Here is a 15,246-nt window from a genome sequence, read left to right as displayed (position 1 = left end):
ATTCACAAAAATTTTCAATCCTCAAGATAATTTCTTCTTTTATGAAACATTGTAAGTGTTGTTACTTTGACGTACTTGTGCTATTTTTGAATAACAATAGTAATAAAAAGATTTGAAAAGAAAATTCTACAGGGTTCATGAACTTTCTAGCACCGCTGTAACAATGGCCTCATCGCAAGGTAAATAAAGAACAAATATAACAAAGATTTGCTACAACTTCATATAGCCTTGGTGAATCTGCACCTGGATACTTTTGCTTTGATCTTCTTATTTAAAATAGGATATAATTTGAAGCAGTTAACAAAAACCTCTACATTGACTTCTGAATGAAACTGTTAAGATGTCTGGAAATATTTAGCAAAATGGACCTACATGTTACACAAAAGAAGAAAGTGGTGATTTTATGGAAACACATTAATTATTAACTGGGAAAGGTATAGACAAGTTTGTCCCTTTAGTTGGAGGCTGGAGTAAGAGATTAAAAGTTAGGGATGCATGTTATGGGATTATATTTTTTGCAACGCCCGATGCTAAAAGGATAAGAATGAAGAATTATTAAGTACATTCAAGGCTGACAGAGATATACTTTTAGATTTCATTTTAACCTAGGATAATAATGATGCCAGCCATGATTTTACGTAATGATGAAACAAACTCAAAGGTGGTCTTAGCCTACTCTTACTTCTTAAGTTATAAAATATTCAAAAGACCAGGCACAGGCAGAATCATATAGCATCCAGAAATAACTTAATTGCAAACATGGCATCAGACAAGTAACAAAGATCTGAACTTTAAGACTGAACTAACCATAATGTAAAAAATGCACGAAAGGCCACAAACAATTCTCTATAAGAAATGCAACACTGCATAGCACACTTGATTTTGTTTTATACAAGCTTGTGATTAATCATGAATCACACCTACAGGTGTTTAAAAAATAATGAGTCACAACTGAAGCAAGTTATGTGTTAATTTAATAAACTGAAACACATGTTTAGCCATTTATCCTAATCAAAAACCTAACAATTATTACACTTAAACATTTACTTTTAAGAAAAACCTTGAAAACTTAAGCTACAAGAAAACAAGAAACTTTGCACTAATAGCTGTAATACAAATGAACATCTTAAAAAGCAAAAATAGCCATTTTAAGTATTTAATCTCATCATTCAATGCTTATGACCAGCAAATTGAAATATTAGTTTGATTGAAATATTATCATGGTCAACAACCATATGTTGTCAAAAATAGCATTGTCTCAAGAAAGTGGCATCTATCACTAAGGACCCTCACCATCTGGGAGATACCCTTTATTCATTATTAGCATTAGGGAGGAAATACAGAAGCCTGAAGACCCACACTCAATGATTCAGAAACAGCTTGTTCTCCTTCAGATTTCTCAAAAGTCCATGAACACTACCCTCATTATTTGTTTAGTTTTACACTATTTGTTTGCAAGTTAAAGAAATTTGACGTCTTTGCACTATACTGCTACCACAAAACAACAAATTTCACATTATACAAGTCAGTGATACTAAATGTGATTGTGGTTTTTAAGTGACATTTAAAATATTGATCACCTGTATTATTCCTTTATTAAGTCATTTAAACCCAACTTTAGGTTTTGATAAACAAAACCTACAGAAGCCAGAAATGCAGAACAGAGGGGAAAAAAATGGAAAAGCTCAACAGATCAGGCAGCACCTGCTAGAGAGTATTAAACATTTTGATAACTTCAAAAGAGAAAAAAAATTTGCCCTTCCATTTCGGAGAATAAAGATGTTAAAAGATCTTTGTTGATCGTGCTCACTTATTTATTGCAGAAATACAATTCCATATACATCTGTTACCCAAGTATTCAAAAGTACCCCTACAAAGTCTACACAAGCATTCCAGAATATGGTTTTCCTTCTATCTGAAAACAACTGGCCTCACAGTTCAAAAATTGAATTTAGCTCGCTGATATGCCATACTATTTGGAAAACACTCAATATCTCTATTCAGTGCACAAATTCAAAGCAAAGCGCAAAATAAGCTGACACGGAATACTTACAGTAAAAATCCTGTGACCTGTGCGATCAAAAGCAACACAATACACAGAAGACAGATGTCCAAGAATCCTCCGATGCATCTTTATTTGCTGAAAGGTGCTGGTTGGAAAAATTGAACTAAAACGTCCATATCCTGTCAATTGTCTGCCACGGACAATTTCCACTGAAATCAGAAGATTGAACCGGAGTGAATATTCTGAGAAATTCCAATCAAATATACTTTCAAAACAGAACTAAACAAATTTCACACTTACCCACGCTAGGTGGTTTCCCATAACAAACAGGCATTTCAGGTGGTCTCCCTCTATGAAGAGATGCAAAAGCTGTGCCTCTCCATACTACCTGTTTGGAATCTTAAAACAAGAAAGTTACATCATTAATCAATCTATCCAATGACTTAAGGTAGAGGGAGGTCAAAGTTAAACATAGAACATAAACAGTACAGCACAGGAACAGGCCTTTTGGCCCACAATGTTGTGCTGAACCAGCTACAAGGCAGATCAAAAACACCTGAACACTATTCCCTCTTATCTGCACAACATCCATATCCCTCCATCTTCCTTATGTGCATGTGCCTACCCAAGCATCTCTTAAAAATCTGATGTATTTGCCTCAACCACCATACTAGGCAGCACATTCTATTCAGGCTAAGTAAGTGCTACACTTTACCCAAGGGTGACCTACAGGTTAGTGGAGGGAAGAAGCACCTTACATCGCCTTTGGTAGAGATGCACTTCCACCCCGCCACGCCACGTATTTTCCCTCAAATTTTGTCACGAGCTTACTGCATTGATTTATCAAAGTAACTGGTACTTAGCAAAATATTAGTCTATGATACATCAAGCTGATTGGATAACCAGGTAAAACTCAACCAAATTGCAGAGAAACATTCTTGATGAAGGCCCATGGCCCAAAATTACAACTATTTACTCTTTTCTGTAGATACTGCCTGACCTGTTGAGCTCCTCCAACATTTTGAGTGGGTTGCTTTGATTTCTATCATCTGCTGATTTTATCAAGTTTGCAGAAAAACAATGTTTTTTATTAGCAGAGCTGATACTGATGAGTAAAATAATCTTCAAAAGTTATATATTGAATTAAAACATCCATTCCAACGAAATATGAGATCTGCTCCACTTTCATGTCAACCGTGTCATTCAATAATGAGTGATCTTTACCTCAGCACCCCTTTCATGGACTAAAACTATATTCCATGATTACATCAATATTCAAAAATCTGCTCATCTCTGCTTTGAATGCAGTTGGCAACTGAACCTCCACAACACTCTTGGGGCAACATTTCCAAAGTTTCACGACACTATGGGTGAAGAAATTTTTCCCCTCACCCATCCTGAACAGCAGATCCCTTGTTCAGAGAATAACTTCTAGTTCCAAGATGCATTAGTCAGGGAAAATGCTATCCCCGAATCTACCCAGTCATCTCTCATTCTTATATAGAGATCATGGACATTGTCCATTTCCTCTTTCTTCATAATAGTCTTTCCCAAAATCCCTGGAATATATCCAGTGAACCTTCACTGTACTCCCTCTACAAGCAGTATGTCTTTCCTTTAATATGAAGACTAGACCTGTACACAATTTTCTAACTACAATCTCATAGAAATCCATAAAATTTCAGTAAGGACATCTTTTTTGCAATACATTTCTTTTCACAATAAAGACCAATAAAGCCAACCACCTTCCTAGCTTTAAGGACTCAAAACCAGAAATTATGAATATTTATTTGGTAATTAGTTGAGTATTCAATGAATAGCTACAAGAGAGACACAAATCAGACAGAAAGGTGAGCTGGAGGCACAGAATCAGTTTTACTTTCTTTGAACGGTGCAGCAGGCTTGACGGACTGTATGGCTCCCACCTACTTCCATTTCCTGCCCCCTCTAATCACAGGCTGGCCAGTTTAAAGCAACTATGCATCTTACAATGACACACAGATCAAATAATATGCACTATTTTGGAAAGAACAGGATAGTCAATAACAAAAGGTAAAGATTAAGAAATCTCATTCTTTTTGGTGATAGGGCAGTGCAAAAAGGTTATTTTTTTATTAAAAACACATCAAGAAAAATTGAATTTGTTCAGTTCTGCACATCCATAAATAATTACACCACAGCCACAGTTTACTCTCCTAATGGAACAAAAGTTAGCTATAAATATTGTCTGCTTCTTAATTTCTATGAGTAGAAAAACATTAAGCAATTATCACCCTGAGGTATCAATACAGTTTATTTTCAGAAGCAGTTGCATGAGAGAAATAAGTTGCAATCTTTAAGAATCATGATTTCACTTCTTTTGAATGAATGGTATCTTTTTTTAAAAAAAACAGTGCAAGGAAATTAACAATACACAGCAAAAAGTGGAACTGAAATACCCTGATAAGAATATCTTTAAAATAACATCTCGAAGTAATCAGACAATAGGTACTACTCTTAACAACTTAACTGCTACTTTTCTCTTCAATGGTCTTGTGTAAACAATACAGAAGTTAGACCCAAGCAGCTAAGCATCATGAACATATCCAACAGACAAGGCAATACTACGAAAAAGCGGGAAAAACTTAGACGTAAAATGGGAGAAGAGAAAACAAACAACTATAACTAACATTTTGGTCATGAGTTAGACACCGTGGAAGAGAGAAAGAAATAATCAGACCAAATTAAAATGCCTACTCCAGATCATGACCCAGCATTTGAGATACAAACAAAACTTAAAGCACCAAAAAGATTCACAGCACAGGCAACTGATTTGCCTATCTTGTCTCTGGTTAATCTCATGCTTATATATATTACTCAGTCCAGTAATTAAGAACTTATGACATTGCAAACACCACACCTCAGTAACAGAGGGTGTGAGTCATTGCATTATTCAATTTCCTAGACAATTGAACAGCCCATCAGACTGTTCATGAAAGCCTTTACCTTTTGCAGTTCGAAGCAACGATTGTCGCCCCGCTCCAAGAAGGGACTGTACTCCAAACACACTTGGAGGAACTTCCTTATCCAGCAATGTGCCAATTCGTTGGCATATCCGTAGCAGGAAATCAGGCGGCACATGCCGATTTGATAAAAGCTGTAACATCACAAAGGGATTGTTTAATGTTTTACATTTTCATTCACGGTTGGACATGAAAAGTAAGCAGTGCAGAGGCGCACCATATGATTAGGTAGAATACAATGTATATATGGCTGATAGCTTCCAGTAAGGACAACAGATACTGTACATGTAGAACAGTGTAAAAGTCTAAGGCACATGTAAAAATTCTGTAAAGCAAAGATGCTTACAAAAATAATATAAAGTTTCTGAATATAAAAAAATTACTATAAAGTGTAGTAAACAATAAAAGACTAAATCAAATCAATATTTGGTATGACCACCTTTTGTCTTTAAAAATGCATCTCAGGTACACTGTCATGCATTTGTTAAGAAAATCGGTTGCTAGGTTGTATCAAATATCTTAGAGAATTTACCACAGTTTTTGCAGACATTTGTTGGCTCGCTTGTGTCTGTCTCTCCAGGTAATTGCAGACAGCCTCCATGATGTTGAAATCAGGTCCCTGTGAAGGCCACGCCATCTAAAACCATTCAATAAAATCTAGGGTGCCTAAGACTTTTGCGCAGGACTGTAGCTGACATTGTGCTAAGAATCAACCCTAACATACCCTATTTCCATCTCAGACAGACAGACATACTTTATTGATCCCGAGGGAAATTGGGTTTCGTTACAGTTGCACCAAGAATAGAGTAGAAATATAGCAATATAAAACCATAAATAATTAAATAACAATAAGTAAATCCAAGTGTTAATTAGTCCAGGGCCAGCCTATTGGCTCAGGGTGTCTGACACTCCGAGGGAGGAGTTGTAAAGTTTGATGGCCACAGGCAGGAATGACTTCCTATGACGCTCAGTGTTGCATCTCGGTGGAATGAGTCTCTGGCTGAATGTACTCCTGTGCCTAACCAGTACATTATGGAGTGGATGGGAGACATTGTCCAAGATGGCATGCAACTTGGACAGCATCCTCTTTTCAGACACCACCATCAGACAGTCCAGTTCCACCCCCACAACATCACTGGCCTTACGAATGAGTTTGTTGATTCTGTTGGTGTCTGTTACCCTCAGCCTGCTGCCCCAGCACACAACAGCAAACATGATAGCACTGGCCACCACAGACTCGTAGAACATCCTTAGCATCGTCCAGCATCTCAGTAACATATGAAAAGATGCTTGATTACCTGTCTGTACAAGGTAAAATTTTCACGTGACACAAGAATCATCCAGTTCTGTGCAATCTCATCAACTGCATTGTGCCATGTACATATTCTCAAACACACCTAACAACACCACCTCCTCAGTATTCTGCCCACATTGCAGGTATTCCACCTATATTGCAGATGATTTACAGTGACCAAATAACCTACCAATCATCAATTCAGATGTGAAAGGAAACTGGAGTATCCAAGGAAATGAAACCTATCCAATCACAGGAACATGAAGCAATTTCACACAGACAGTCCTGGAGATCAGGATTAAATCAAAGCTTTTGGAGCTGTGAGGGTACATCACAAAGAAAAGTATGCTGAGAATTTTACATTTTCAGAGTCACAGACTGACAAAGCAGGTCAACAGGCCCTTCAGCCCAATTCATTCATGCCAATCAAGGTTGTGTCATATTGTCTGCATTTGGCTCATAGCTCCCTGAATCTTCCTTACCCAGTCATTTGGATGGGTAGAAACGTGGCCAGTTTAATATGAAAAGTGATTAACTTAAAACATGGGTCTGTATTTGGGACTACAGTGTTGTGGCCAGGACAGAGACTTGGCAATCACAAGTGCAGGAATAGTGACTGTATGTTCTTGGTTTAAATATTTCAAAAGGAACAGGGAGAGAGGAAAAAGAGGTGGAGGGCTTCACAGGGTTCTGGATAGGTTTGTCCTACTGAGACAGGGAATGGATGGTAAGATAAAGGAACCACTGTTGAAAAGAGATATGGAACATCTCGTCAAGAGGAAGAAAAGAGCATACCTAAGATTTAGAAAGCAAGGATCAGAGAGCTCTGGCAAGTTATAAATTAGCCTGGAACAAGATTAAGAAGGGACTTAGGTGAGCTAGAATGAGACACGAGGTGGTCTTGACAAGTAGGATTAATGAAAACCCCAACATGATATGCAGATACATGAAAAACAGGAGGATAACTAAAGTGAGACAATTAAGACATATGAGCAGAATTAGACCATTCAGCCAATTGAGTCTGCTCCACCATTTCATCATGACTGATCCATTTCCCCTCCACCCCATTTTCTTGCCTTCTCTTCAACACCTTTCATTCCCTGACTAATCAAAAGCCTATTAACCACAACCTTAAATGCACTCAATGACTGACTTCCACAACCACCTGTGACATCGAATTCCACAGATTCACTGCTCCCTTGCTAAAGGAATTCCTCATTTCTCATCTAAGTATAGATCCCTCTATTTTAGAGCTGTGCCCTAGACTCACCAACCATACAAAACATCTCTTCACATCCACTATCTTCAACATTTGATAGCTTTCAGTAAGATCCTCCCACTCCCCCACCCCCATTCTTCTAAATTGCTGCTCATATGACAACCCTTTCATTCCCAGAGTCATTCACGTGAACCTTCTCTGAATCCCCACCAATGTCAGCACATCTTTTCTTAAATAAGAGGCCCATCGCTGCTTACAATACTCAAAGTGAGGCCTCACCAGTGCCTTAAACAGCCTTGTTTTTGTATTCTAGTCCTCTTGAAATGAATGCTAACATTGCATTCACCTTTGTCAGCTTTACCATTCAATCTACAATTGAACCTGTATGGAATCTTGCACACCTTGGACTTTTTAAGAATATAGACTATTTTTATTCCTACTACCAAAGTGCATGAACAGACACTTCCCAACACTGTATTCCATCTGCTACCTCTTTGCCCATTTTCCTAATCCCTGTCCTTCTGCTGCCTCTCTACTTCTTCAGCACTACCTGCTCCTCCACCCATCTTCATATCATCTGTAAACCTGGCCACAAAGCCAGCAATTTCATCATCCAAATTTCTGGCAATCCCAACACCGCTATTCACCAACAGCCAAACCAAAAAGGATCCCTTTATTCCCACTCTTTGCCTCCTACCAATCAGCCAATGCTAGAATCTTTCCTGTAATACCTTGGGCTCTTATCTTGTTTAGCAGCCTTTTGTGCTGCACCTAGTCAAAGACCTTCTGAAATTCCAAGTACACAACATCCACCAATTCTCCTTGCCAATCCTGCTCGTTATTTCTTCAAATAATTCTAACAGATTTGTCAAGCAATATTTTCCCTTAAAAAAACATGCTGACTTTGGCCTATTTTGTCATGTGCCTCCAAGTACACCCAAAACACACCCTTAACAATCGACTCCAACATCTTTCCAAACACTGTCATCAAGCTAAATAACCAATAATGTTCCTTCTTCTGCCTCCCTGCCGTCTTAAACAGTGGAGTGACATTTACAATTTTCCAGTCCTCCAGAACCATGCCAGAATCTATTGGTTCTTGAAAGATCATTACTAACACTGCCACAATCTCTTCAGCTACCTCTTTTAGAGCCCTGGTATGTAGTCCATCAGGTCCATGTGATTTATCTACCTACAAACCTTTCAGTTTCCCAAGCACCATTTCCCTAGTAATAACTGCACTCACTTCTGTCCCTTAATGCTCTCAAACTTCCAGAATACTACTGTCTTCCACAGTGAAGACCGATGCAAAATACTTACTCATCCACCGTTTACTTATCCTGTTACTATCTCTCTTGTATCAGTTTCCAGCTGTCCAACATCTACTCTCACCTCGCCTTTACTCTTTATATATCTGAAAAAAACTTATGGTCTCATTTTTGATCTTGGAGGAAGTTGAAGGGTGGGCACACCATACTGGGCCAAAGGGCCTGTACTATTCTATGTTCTATCTTCTATCAATTACTTATCCAAATGTATTGTTCAATATTATTGTACCTGTCTCAACTATTTCCTTGTTTTGAAAGTTAATGCTTATTTTTCATAAATTAGAAAATTCACTATTTCAGGAAAAAACATAAGCAAAGATCATAGAACATAGCAGAGTACCGCACAGGAACAGCCATTCCACCTACAATGTTGTGTTGAACCAGCTAAAAAACAAATTAAAAGCACTCAAACACAAATCCCTCCTACCTACAGCATTGTCCATATCCCTCTATCTTCCTTATATCCATGTACCTACCCAAAAGTCTCTTAAATGCCTCTAATACAATTGCCTCTACCACAATACCAGACAGTGCATTCCAGGCATCGACGATTTTCTGAGTTTAAAAAACTTACCCCTCACATCACCCTTGAACCTACCCCCTCACATTCAGTGCATGCCCTCTGGCATTTACACTTGAATCCTGGGAAAAAGATACTCTCTGTTCAATCTATCTATGCCTTTCATAATTTTGTAAATCTCTATTAGATCTCCTCTAAGCTTCCGATGCTCCAGAGAAAACAACCCAAGTTTATCTAGCTTCTCCTGATAGCACATGCTCTCTAACCCAGGCAGCATCCTGGTGAACTCTTCAGACCCTCTCCAAAGATCTTCTATACTGGGGCAACAAGAACTGTATGCAATACTCCTGAAGTGGCCCAACCAGAATTTTATAGAGTTGCAACATAACCTCTTGACTTTAGAATTCAACGCTTCGACTAATAAAAGGAAGCATTCTATAGGCCTTCTTAACCACATCGACCTTTATAGCCACTTTCAAGGAGCTATGATCTTGGATCCCAAGATCTCCCTGCGAAGCAACTTAGTGTATTGTCTCCTTGCATTCGCCTTACTGAGGTGCAATACTTCACATTTATCTGGGTTAAGCTCCAACTGCCATTTCTCAGTCCATATCTGCAACTGGTCTGTATCATGCTATATTCTATGCCAGTTTTCTACACTATCCACAACTCCACAAATCTTGATGTCATCCTCAAATTTACTAAACCGCCCATTTACATTTTCATCCAGGTCACTTATATACATTACAAACAACAGAGCTCCCAGCATAGATCCCTGTAGTACTCCACCAATTACAGAACTCCAGCTGAAATAAGTCCTTTCAACCACTACCCTCCATTTTCTATGTGCCAACCAGTTCTGAATCCAAACAGCCGATTTGCCACAGGTACCATGCATCTTAATCTTCTGGATTAGCCTCTCAAGAGGAACATTGACAAACCCTTTACTAAAATCCATGTAGATAACATCCAGTGCCCTACCCAATCAATCTCTCTGGTCAACTTGTCAGAAGTTGATAAGGCATGACCTGCCACACACAAAGCCATGCTGGCTCTGCCCAATTCAGCAATGAGGTTCCAAATGCTCATATACCCTATCCCTAAGAATTGTCTCCAGCAGTTTCCATACAACTGACATGAGTCTCACCAGTCCTTTGCTCCCTTTTTAAATAGAGTTACAAAATTAGCCACTCACCAGGCCTCTGGGACCTCATCTGTGGCTAGAGAGGACAAGTGCCCAACAATCTCAGCTCTTGCCTATTTCAATAACCCAGAGTAAATACCATCAGGACCTGGGAATTAATCCACCTTAATACTCCTTAGGAAGCCCAACACTTCCTCCTCCTTGACCTCTAAATGCTCAATGTATTTATACACTCAGCACTGATCTCCAGGTCCTCCAGCTCCATTTTCTTGATAAATACTAAAGCAAAGTACTCATTAAGTACCTCACTCACATTCTCTGCATCCAGGCAAATGATACCCCCTTTATCTTTGAGTAGTCCCACCCTCTCCGTAGTTATTCTTACTCTTGATCATGTATAAACTGCCTTGGGATTCACCTTAATCCTACTTGCCAAGAACTTTTCATGGCCTCTCCTGGCTTTCCTAATGTCCTTCTTTAGTTCTTTTCTGGCTTCCTTATACTCCTGTGCTTCGTTTGATTACAACTCCCAAAGCTTTATGTACTTTTCCTTCTTGACTAAATTTTCACCTCTCTGGACATCCAAGGTTTTCTTACTTTTCCATCCCCATCCTTCCTTTCAACAGGAACATACCTTTCACATACTTCGGGCAATTGAACTTTAAACATCCTCCACACATCTGATGTGGACTTGCCAGAGAAAAGGTATTTCCAATTAATACTTCTTAGTTCCTGCCTAATGCCCTCGTAGTTTGCCTGACTCCAATTTAAAACTCTCCCACAAGAACCATGCCCATCCTTATCTATAGCTATCCTAAAAGATAAGTTGTCCTCACCGCTCCCTAACTGTTCATCCACTGAAAGGCCAGTCATTTGGCCAGGCTCATTCCCCAACACCAGCTCCAGTATGACCCCTCCTCTCATTGGACTGTCCATATATTGATTCAAGAAACTTTCCTGGATACACTGAAATTCTACCCCTTCTAGACCCGTAGCACCAAGGTCCCAGTTTATGTTAGGGAAGTTGAAATCCCCCATGACAACAACCCTATTGTTTTTACACATTTCCTTGATCTGATTACATATTTGTTCCTCAATGTCCCAGTGGCTATTTGGGGGTCTGTATTACAATCCCATTTGCGTAATTGTACCCTTCTTATTCCTGAGTTCTAATCAAATGGACTCTGTGTCTAACCCCTCCATTAGGTCTCCACTGAGTGCAGCTGTGATATTGTCGCTCATTAGTAGTGCAACTCCTTTACCTCCTCCTCAATCTTTTCTAAAACTTCCAAAAAGGTACATTAATCACCTAATCCATGCTCTAAGTTCATCACCCTAACACCTAGCATTAAAATATACACAATTCAAACTATCCAACCCAACAGACCTGTTATTTTAATTTTGCCTTTCAGTACCTTCCCTGACATCTACTTTCTGTTCTGATCCTTCCCTTACTGACCTAGGTCCCAGCCCGCTGTAAAACTAGATTAAATTCTCCCAGGTAGCATCAGCAAATCTTCCAGCCAGGATATTGGTTTCCCTCCAGTTCAGGTGCAACCCATCCCTCTTTTACAGGTCACCCCTTCCCCAGAAAAGGTTCCAATGATCCAAGAACTTGAAACCCTGTCCCTTGCACCATCTCCACAGCCACTCATTCGTCTGTGCTGTCACCCCATTCCTCCCTGCACGAGCCTGTGTCACAGGGAATAATCTGGAGATTACAACCTTGGAATTACAATCTTTCCTAACTCTATATACTCAACTGCATAGCACCTCTTCCCTTTTTCTGCCTACATCATTGGTGAGAACACCCCGCAGCTGCTCTGATACATCACAGACCCTAGCACCCCGGAGGCAACACACTATCCTGGTGCCTCTTTTGCGGCCACGGGATCTCCTTTCTGTGCCCTCCTTACAATTGAGTCCCCCTATAAATACAGCAGTACCTAATTTTACCCTTCCCTCACGAAACTCAGAAATGAGCCCGGCAGCTGGTGCCATGATCTACTGGGTCATCCTCCCCAGCAATATTCAAAGGGGTATACTTGTTGCTGAGGGAAATGGCCACAAGGGAACCCTACAATGGCTTCTTAATCCCCTTACTTCTCCTAGTGGTTAACCAAAGCCTGTACTCTGGATGCAGCTACCTCTTCTAAAGTCACATCTATAATATCTTCAACTCACAAATGATCCCAAGTACATCCAACTCCAGCTCCACTCCTTGATCTGGTTAGTCAGGCGCTGAAGTTGAGTGCACTTTTCAAATATAGTCACTCCCTCATTTGACAGGGGGAGCATTCCATCATGACTATTCTATACCAAAAAAGAAAAAGGCTTGTCCCTTCTTAACTGTGCCTTCACCTATTCACACCAAAGCCTTCACACTATCACTAACACACTCAAGCAATGGCCGCTCTGCTTGAGGCGATCCTTCTTTTATTTGCAGCTGAGATTAGGCCTCTGATGTCAACACCTTCCGCACCTGTGCAGTCCAAAAGTACAAACCTTGCCATAATCTGCTCCTTTTATCCTCTCTCTCGGCATCCGTAGGGCTGTGACCCCTCTCGCCTGAACCACCAAAATAAGGAAATACCAAGATACATGACACCCAGACACCCACAAAACAGCTCTGGAGTTCTTTGCTCTATGAGTGAAATGGCGCAACAAAATCTGAAATGACGTATTAAGAGTAATGTAACTCAATTAGTGTGAGTAATTTAATGAAACAAAAGTTTCATTTTCTAACTTAAGGATAATTATAAGCATCTGCCCAAAACCAGTATCAAAATGCTACAATCAAATCAGGAACACAACATTATTAAAGCAAAATGAACTTCCATCAACAAATGGCAGGTTATTCTAACGTCCTTGACCTTCATTCCAAGGGACCATTGAGAATCTGAAACAAACAGAAATTGCTGGAAATACAATATACTATAGGCAGCATCTCGGTGGGGGGGGGGGCGAATTTCAGATCCATGACCCTGCATCTGAAACTTTTCTTTAACGTTCCGATGAAAAATTGTGAGCATGAAACGTGAACTTTCCTATTCTTTGATGTCTTATTTCCAGCATTTTCGATTATTTCAAAACTCACAGGATCTGCGATCTATTTTCTCCTTCGAATATCAATGACCAAATGTATACTCAAAGTAATTTATATTAATGCCATCCTTTCTGCCGTCTCAGTAATAAAATCTCCGCGCACATTAAAAGCACTCCGAAAGTTTGAAGCATGCGTAGTGTAAAACAACCATCTTTTTCCCATCAGCCAATCAGCCGTTGGCTCACCAAACTGAGCGAAAGCTCCTGCGCATGAAAGCGAAATCATGATTGGGTCTTGACCAATTATGTAAAGTGCTGACGACTTCGGAATGATTTGTCCTGAACCACTCCCACTTCGAGAGAAAAATATAATAAATTTAGTCTCTCAACGATTTATCAATTTTAACACCTTTTACCCCAAAATAACCCCAAGTTAAAAAAAAAGAGGCAAACTATTGGCAAACATTATTCAATCAGATTTTTCTGAAATTGCGCCTACCAAAATTAAATACTAAAATAAAAGTTCTCACTTCTATATACCAATTACAGAATATTAAATATTAAATAAAAACACTTACAAAGTTTTCATAGCTTCTGTGGTGTTCGTTACCTTCCCAGTCAAGACGCTTTGGGAGCAGCTAGAGGAGGAAAGCGAGAGTTTATAAGGAAGGAAAAAAAGCGAAATGTCAAGTCTTTAAATATCTAGCTCAGGTGAGTTTTTTTTAAACTAATGTAGTGAGGGGGAAAAAAGAACCGTCAAATCAGATAGCATTGGAGTGACATAAGAGGCCGAACAGGAGCAGCATACGGAGTAAAGGACAGAGAAGACGAACTGAGCGGTCGCTGCCACCATCTCTCTCTCTCTACCCACCTCTTTCTCCTCCAGCTCTCGCAACAGTACCTGCCAAAATAGACAGAAAAATATTTTATTCGTTGGTGTAACAACTGAAGATGGTTGTCCTGTTGCCCGAGCTATTAAATTGAAAGAAAAACCACTCACCTCCGCCGAATTTCGGCAAGGACCGGCCGAGAGAAAGCGAGCGATTAGGAAGTAGAGCTCTGAGAGAAGGTGGGGGGAAAGACAAGAGGTTCTTTATTCTTCAGCAGCGTTGCCTTTTAAAACAAACAACTGAGGTGTTTTAAGTTTCTTTTCTTGCATGTTGCTCTTACCTGATTCTAATGAAGAGATAGCGGTTGTCTCGGCCATTTTTCCTTATTTTTTAATTGTGTACTTGAATTTCAAAGAAGGATTTTAATACGTGAGGTTTTGTTTGTAATTATGTATATTTTTGAATATTTTTCCCTGTATATTGTGTGCTTTTATATACGGAACAGAATTATCCCGCCGCTGTTTCGCTCAGCCCCGGGCCCGGCCGCCTCCAGTCTCTTTAATCAAGATTTTCAGTCGCCATTGAGGGAGTGCTGAGGCCGGCCTCAGTCGGCCGTACACATACGCGGATGGAAAAAGAGTTCCAAGCGTCAGTAACGAGGAAGGGGGGGTGGGTGCAATGGATGAAAGGCCGACCAAAGAGCGACTGCAGAGGAAAGCTGCTGCTTTTGGTGGGGGCCACGAATGGTAATAAGCACGGTGGATGAAGAACACGGGTCGGCGTTAATGCAAATAAAGAAGACAAAAAAAGAGACTCCGGTGTGGCGGCAGCAGATCAGTGTTTTGGGGAGTGAAGAAGA

At 39.8% G+C, this 15,246-nt stretch overlaps 1 protein-coding gene across 6 annotated transcripts in view; it reads right to left on the bottom strand.

Moving 5' to 3' along the window:
- Nucleotides 1–15,032, bottom strand: part of LOC140727522 (bromodomain and WD repeat-containing protein 1-like) — a 150,396-nt gene extending 135,364 nt beyond the window's left edge. For 2 of the 6 annotated variants that reach the window (XM_073044923.1, XM_073044924.1), the window contains exons 1-7: nucleotides 14,728–14,985; nucleotides 14,558–14,616; nucleotides 14,429–14,458; nucleotides 14,136–14,195; nucleotides 4,991–5,141; nucleotides 2,306–2,404; nucleotides 2,054–2,214 (exon numbers count right to left, since the gene is read on the bottom strand). In XM_073044923.1, coding sequence (XP_072901024.1) covers nucleotides 2,054–2,214; nucleotides 2,306–2,404; nucleotides 4,991–5,141; nucleotides 14,136–14,195; nucleotides 14,429–14,458; nucleotides 14,558–14,616; nucleotides 14,728–14,764 — 597 coding nt within the window. In that variant the 5' untranslated portion in view covers nucleotides 14,765–14,985. Of the gene's footprint in view, nucleotides 1–2,053; nucleotides 2,215–2,305; nucleotides 2,405–4,990; nucleotides 5,142–5,539; nucleotides 5,669–14,135; nucleotides 14,196–14,428; nucleotides 14,459–14,557; nucleotides 14,617–14,727 lie in introns of those variants that run through there. The other 4 variants (XM_073044927.1, XM_073044928.1, XM_073044926.1 and 1 more) reach the window with 4 other exon arrangements.
- Between the last annotated feature and the right edge of the window lie 214 nt (nucleotides 15,033–15,246).

This window comes from Hemitrygon akajei, chromosome 5, assembly GCF_048418815.1.
Source record: "Hemitrygon akajei chromosome 5, sHemAka1.3, whole genome shotgun sequence".
In the NCBI taxonomy this organism is placed as follows: Eukaryota; Metazoa; Chordata; class Chondrichthyes; order Myliobatiformes; family Dasyatidae; genus Hemitrygon; species Hemitrygon akajei.
This window is presented reverse-complemented; position numbering and strand designations above follow the sequence as displayed.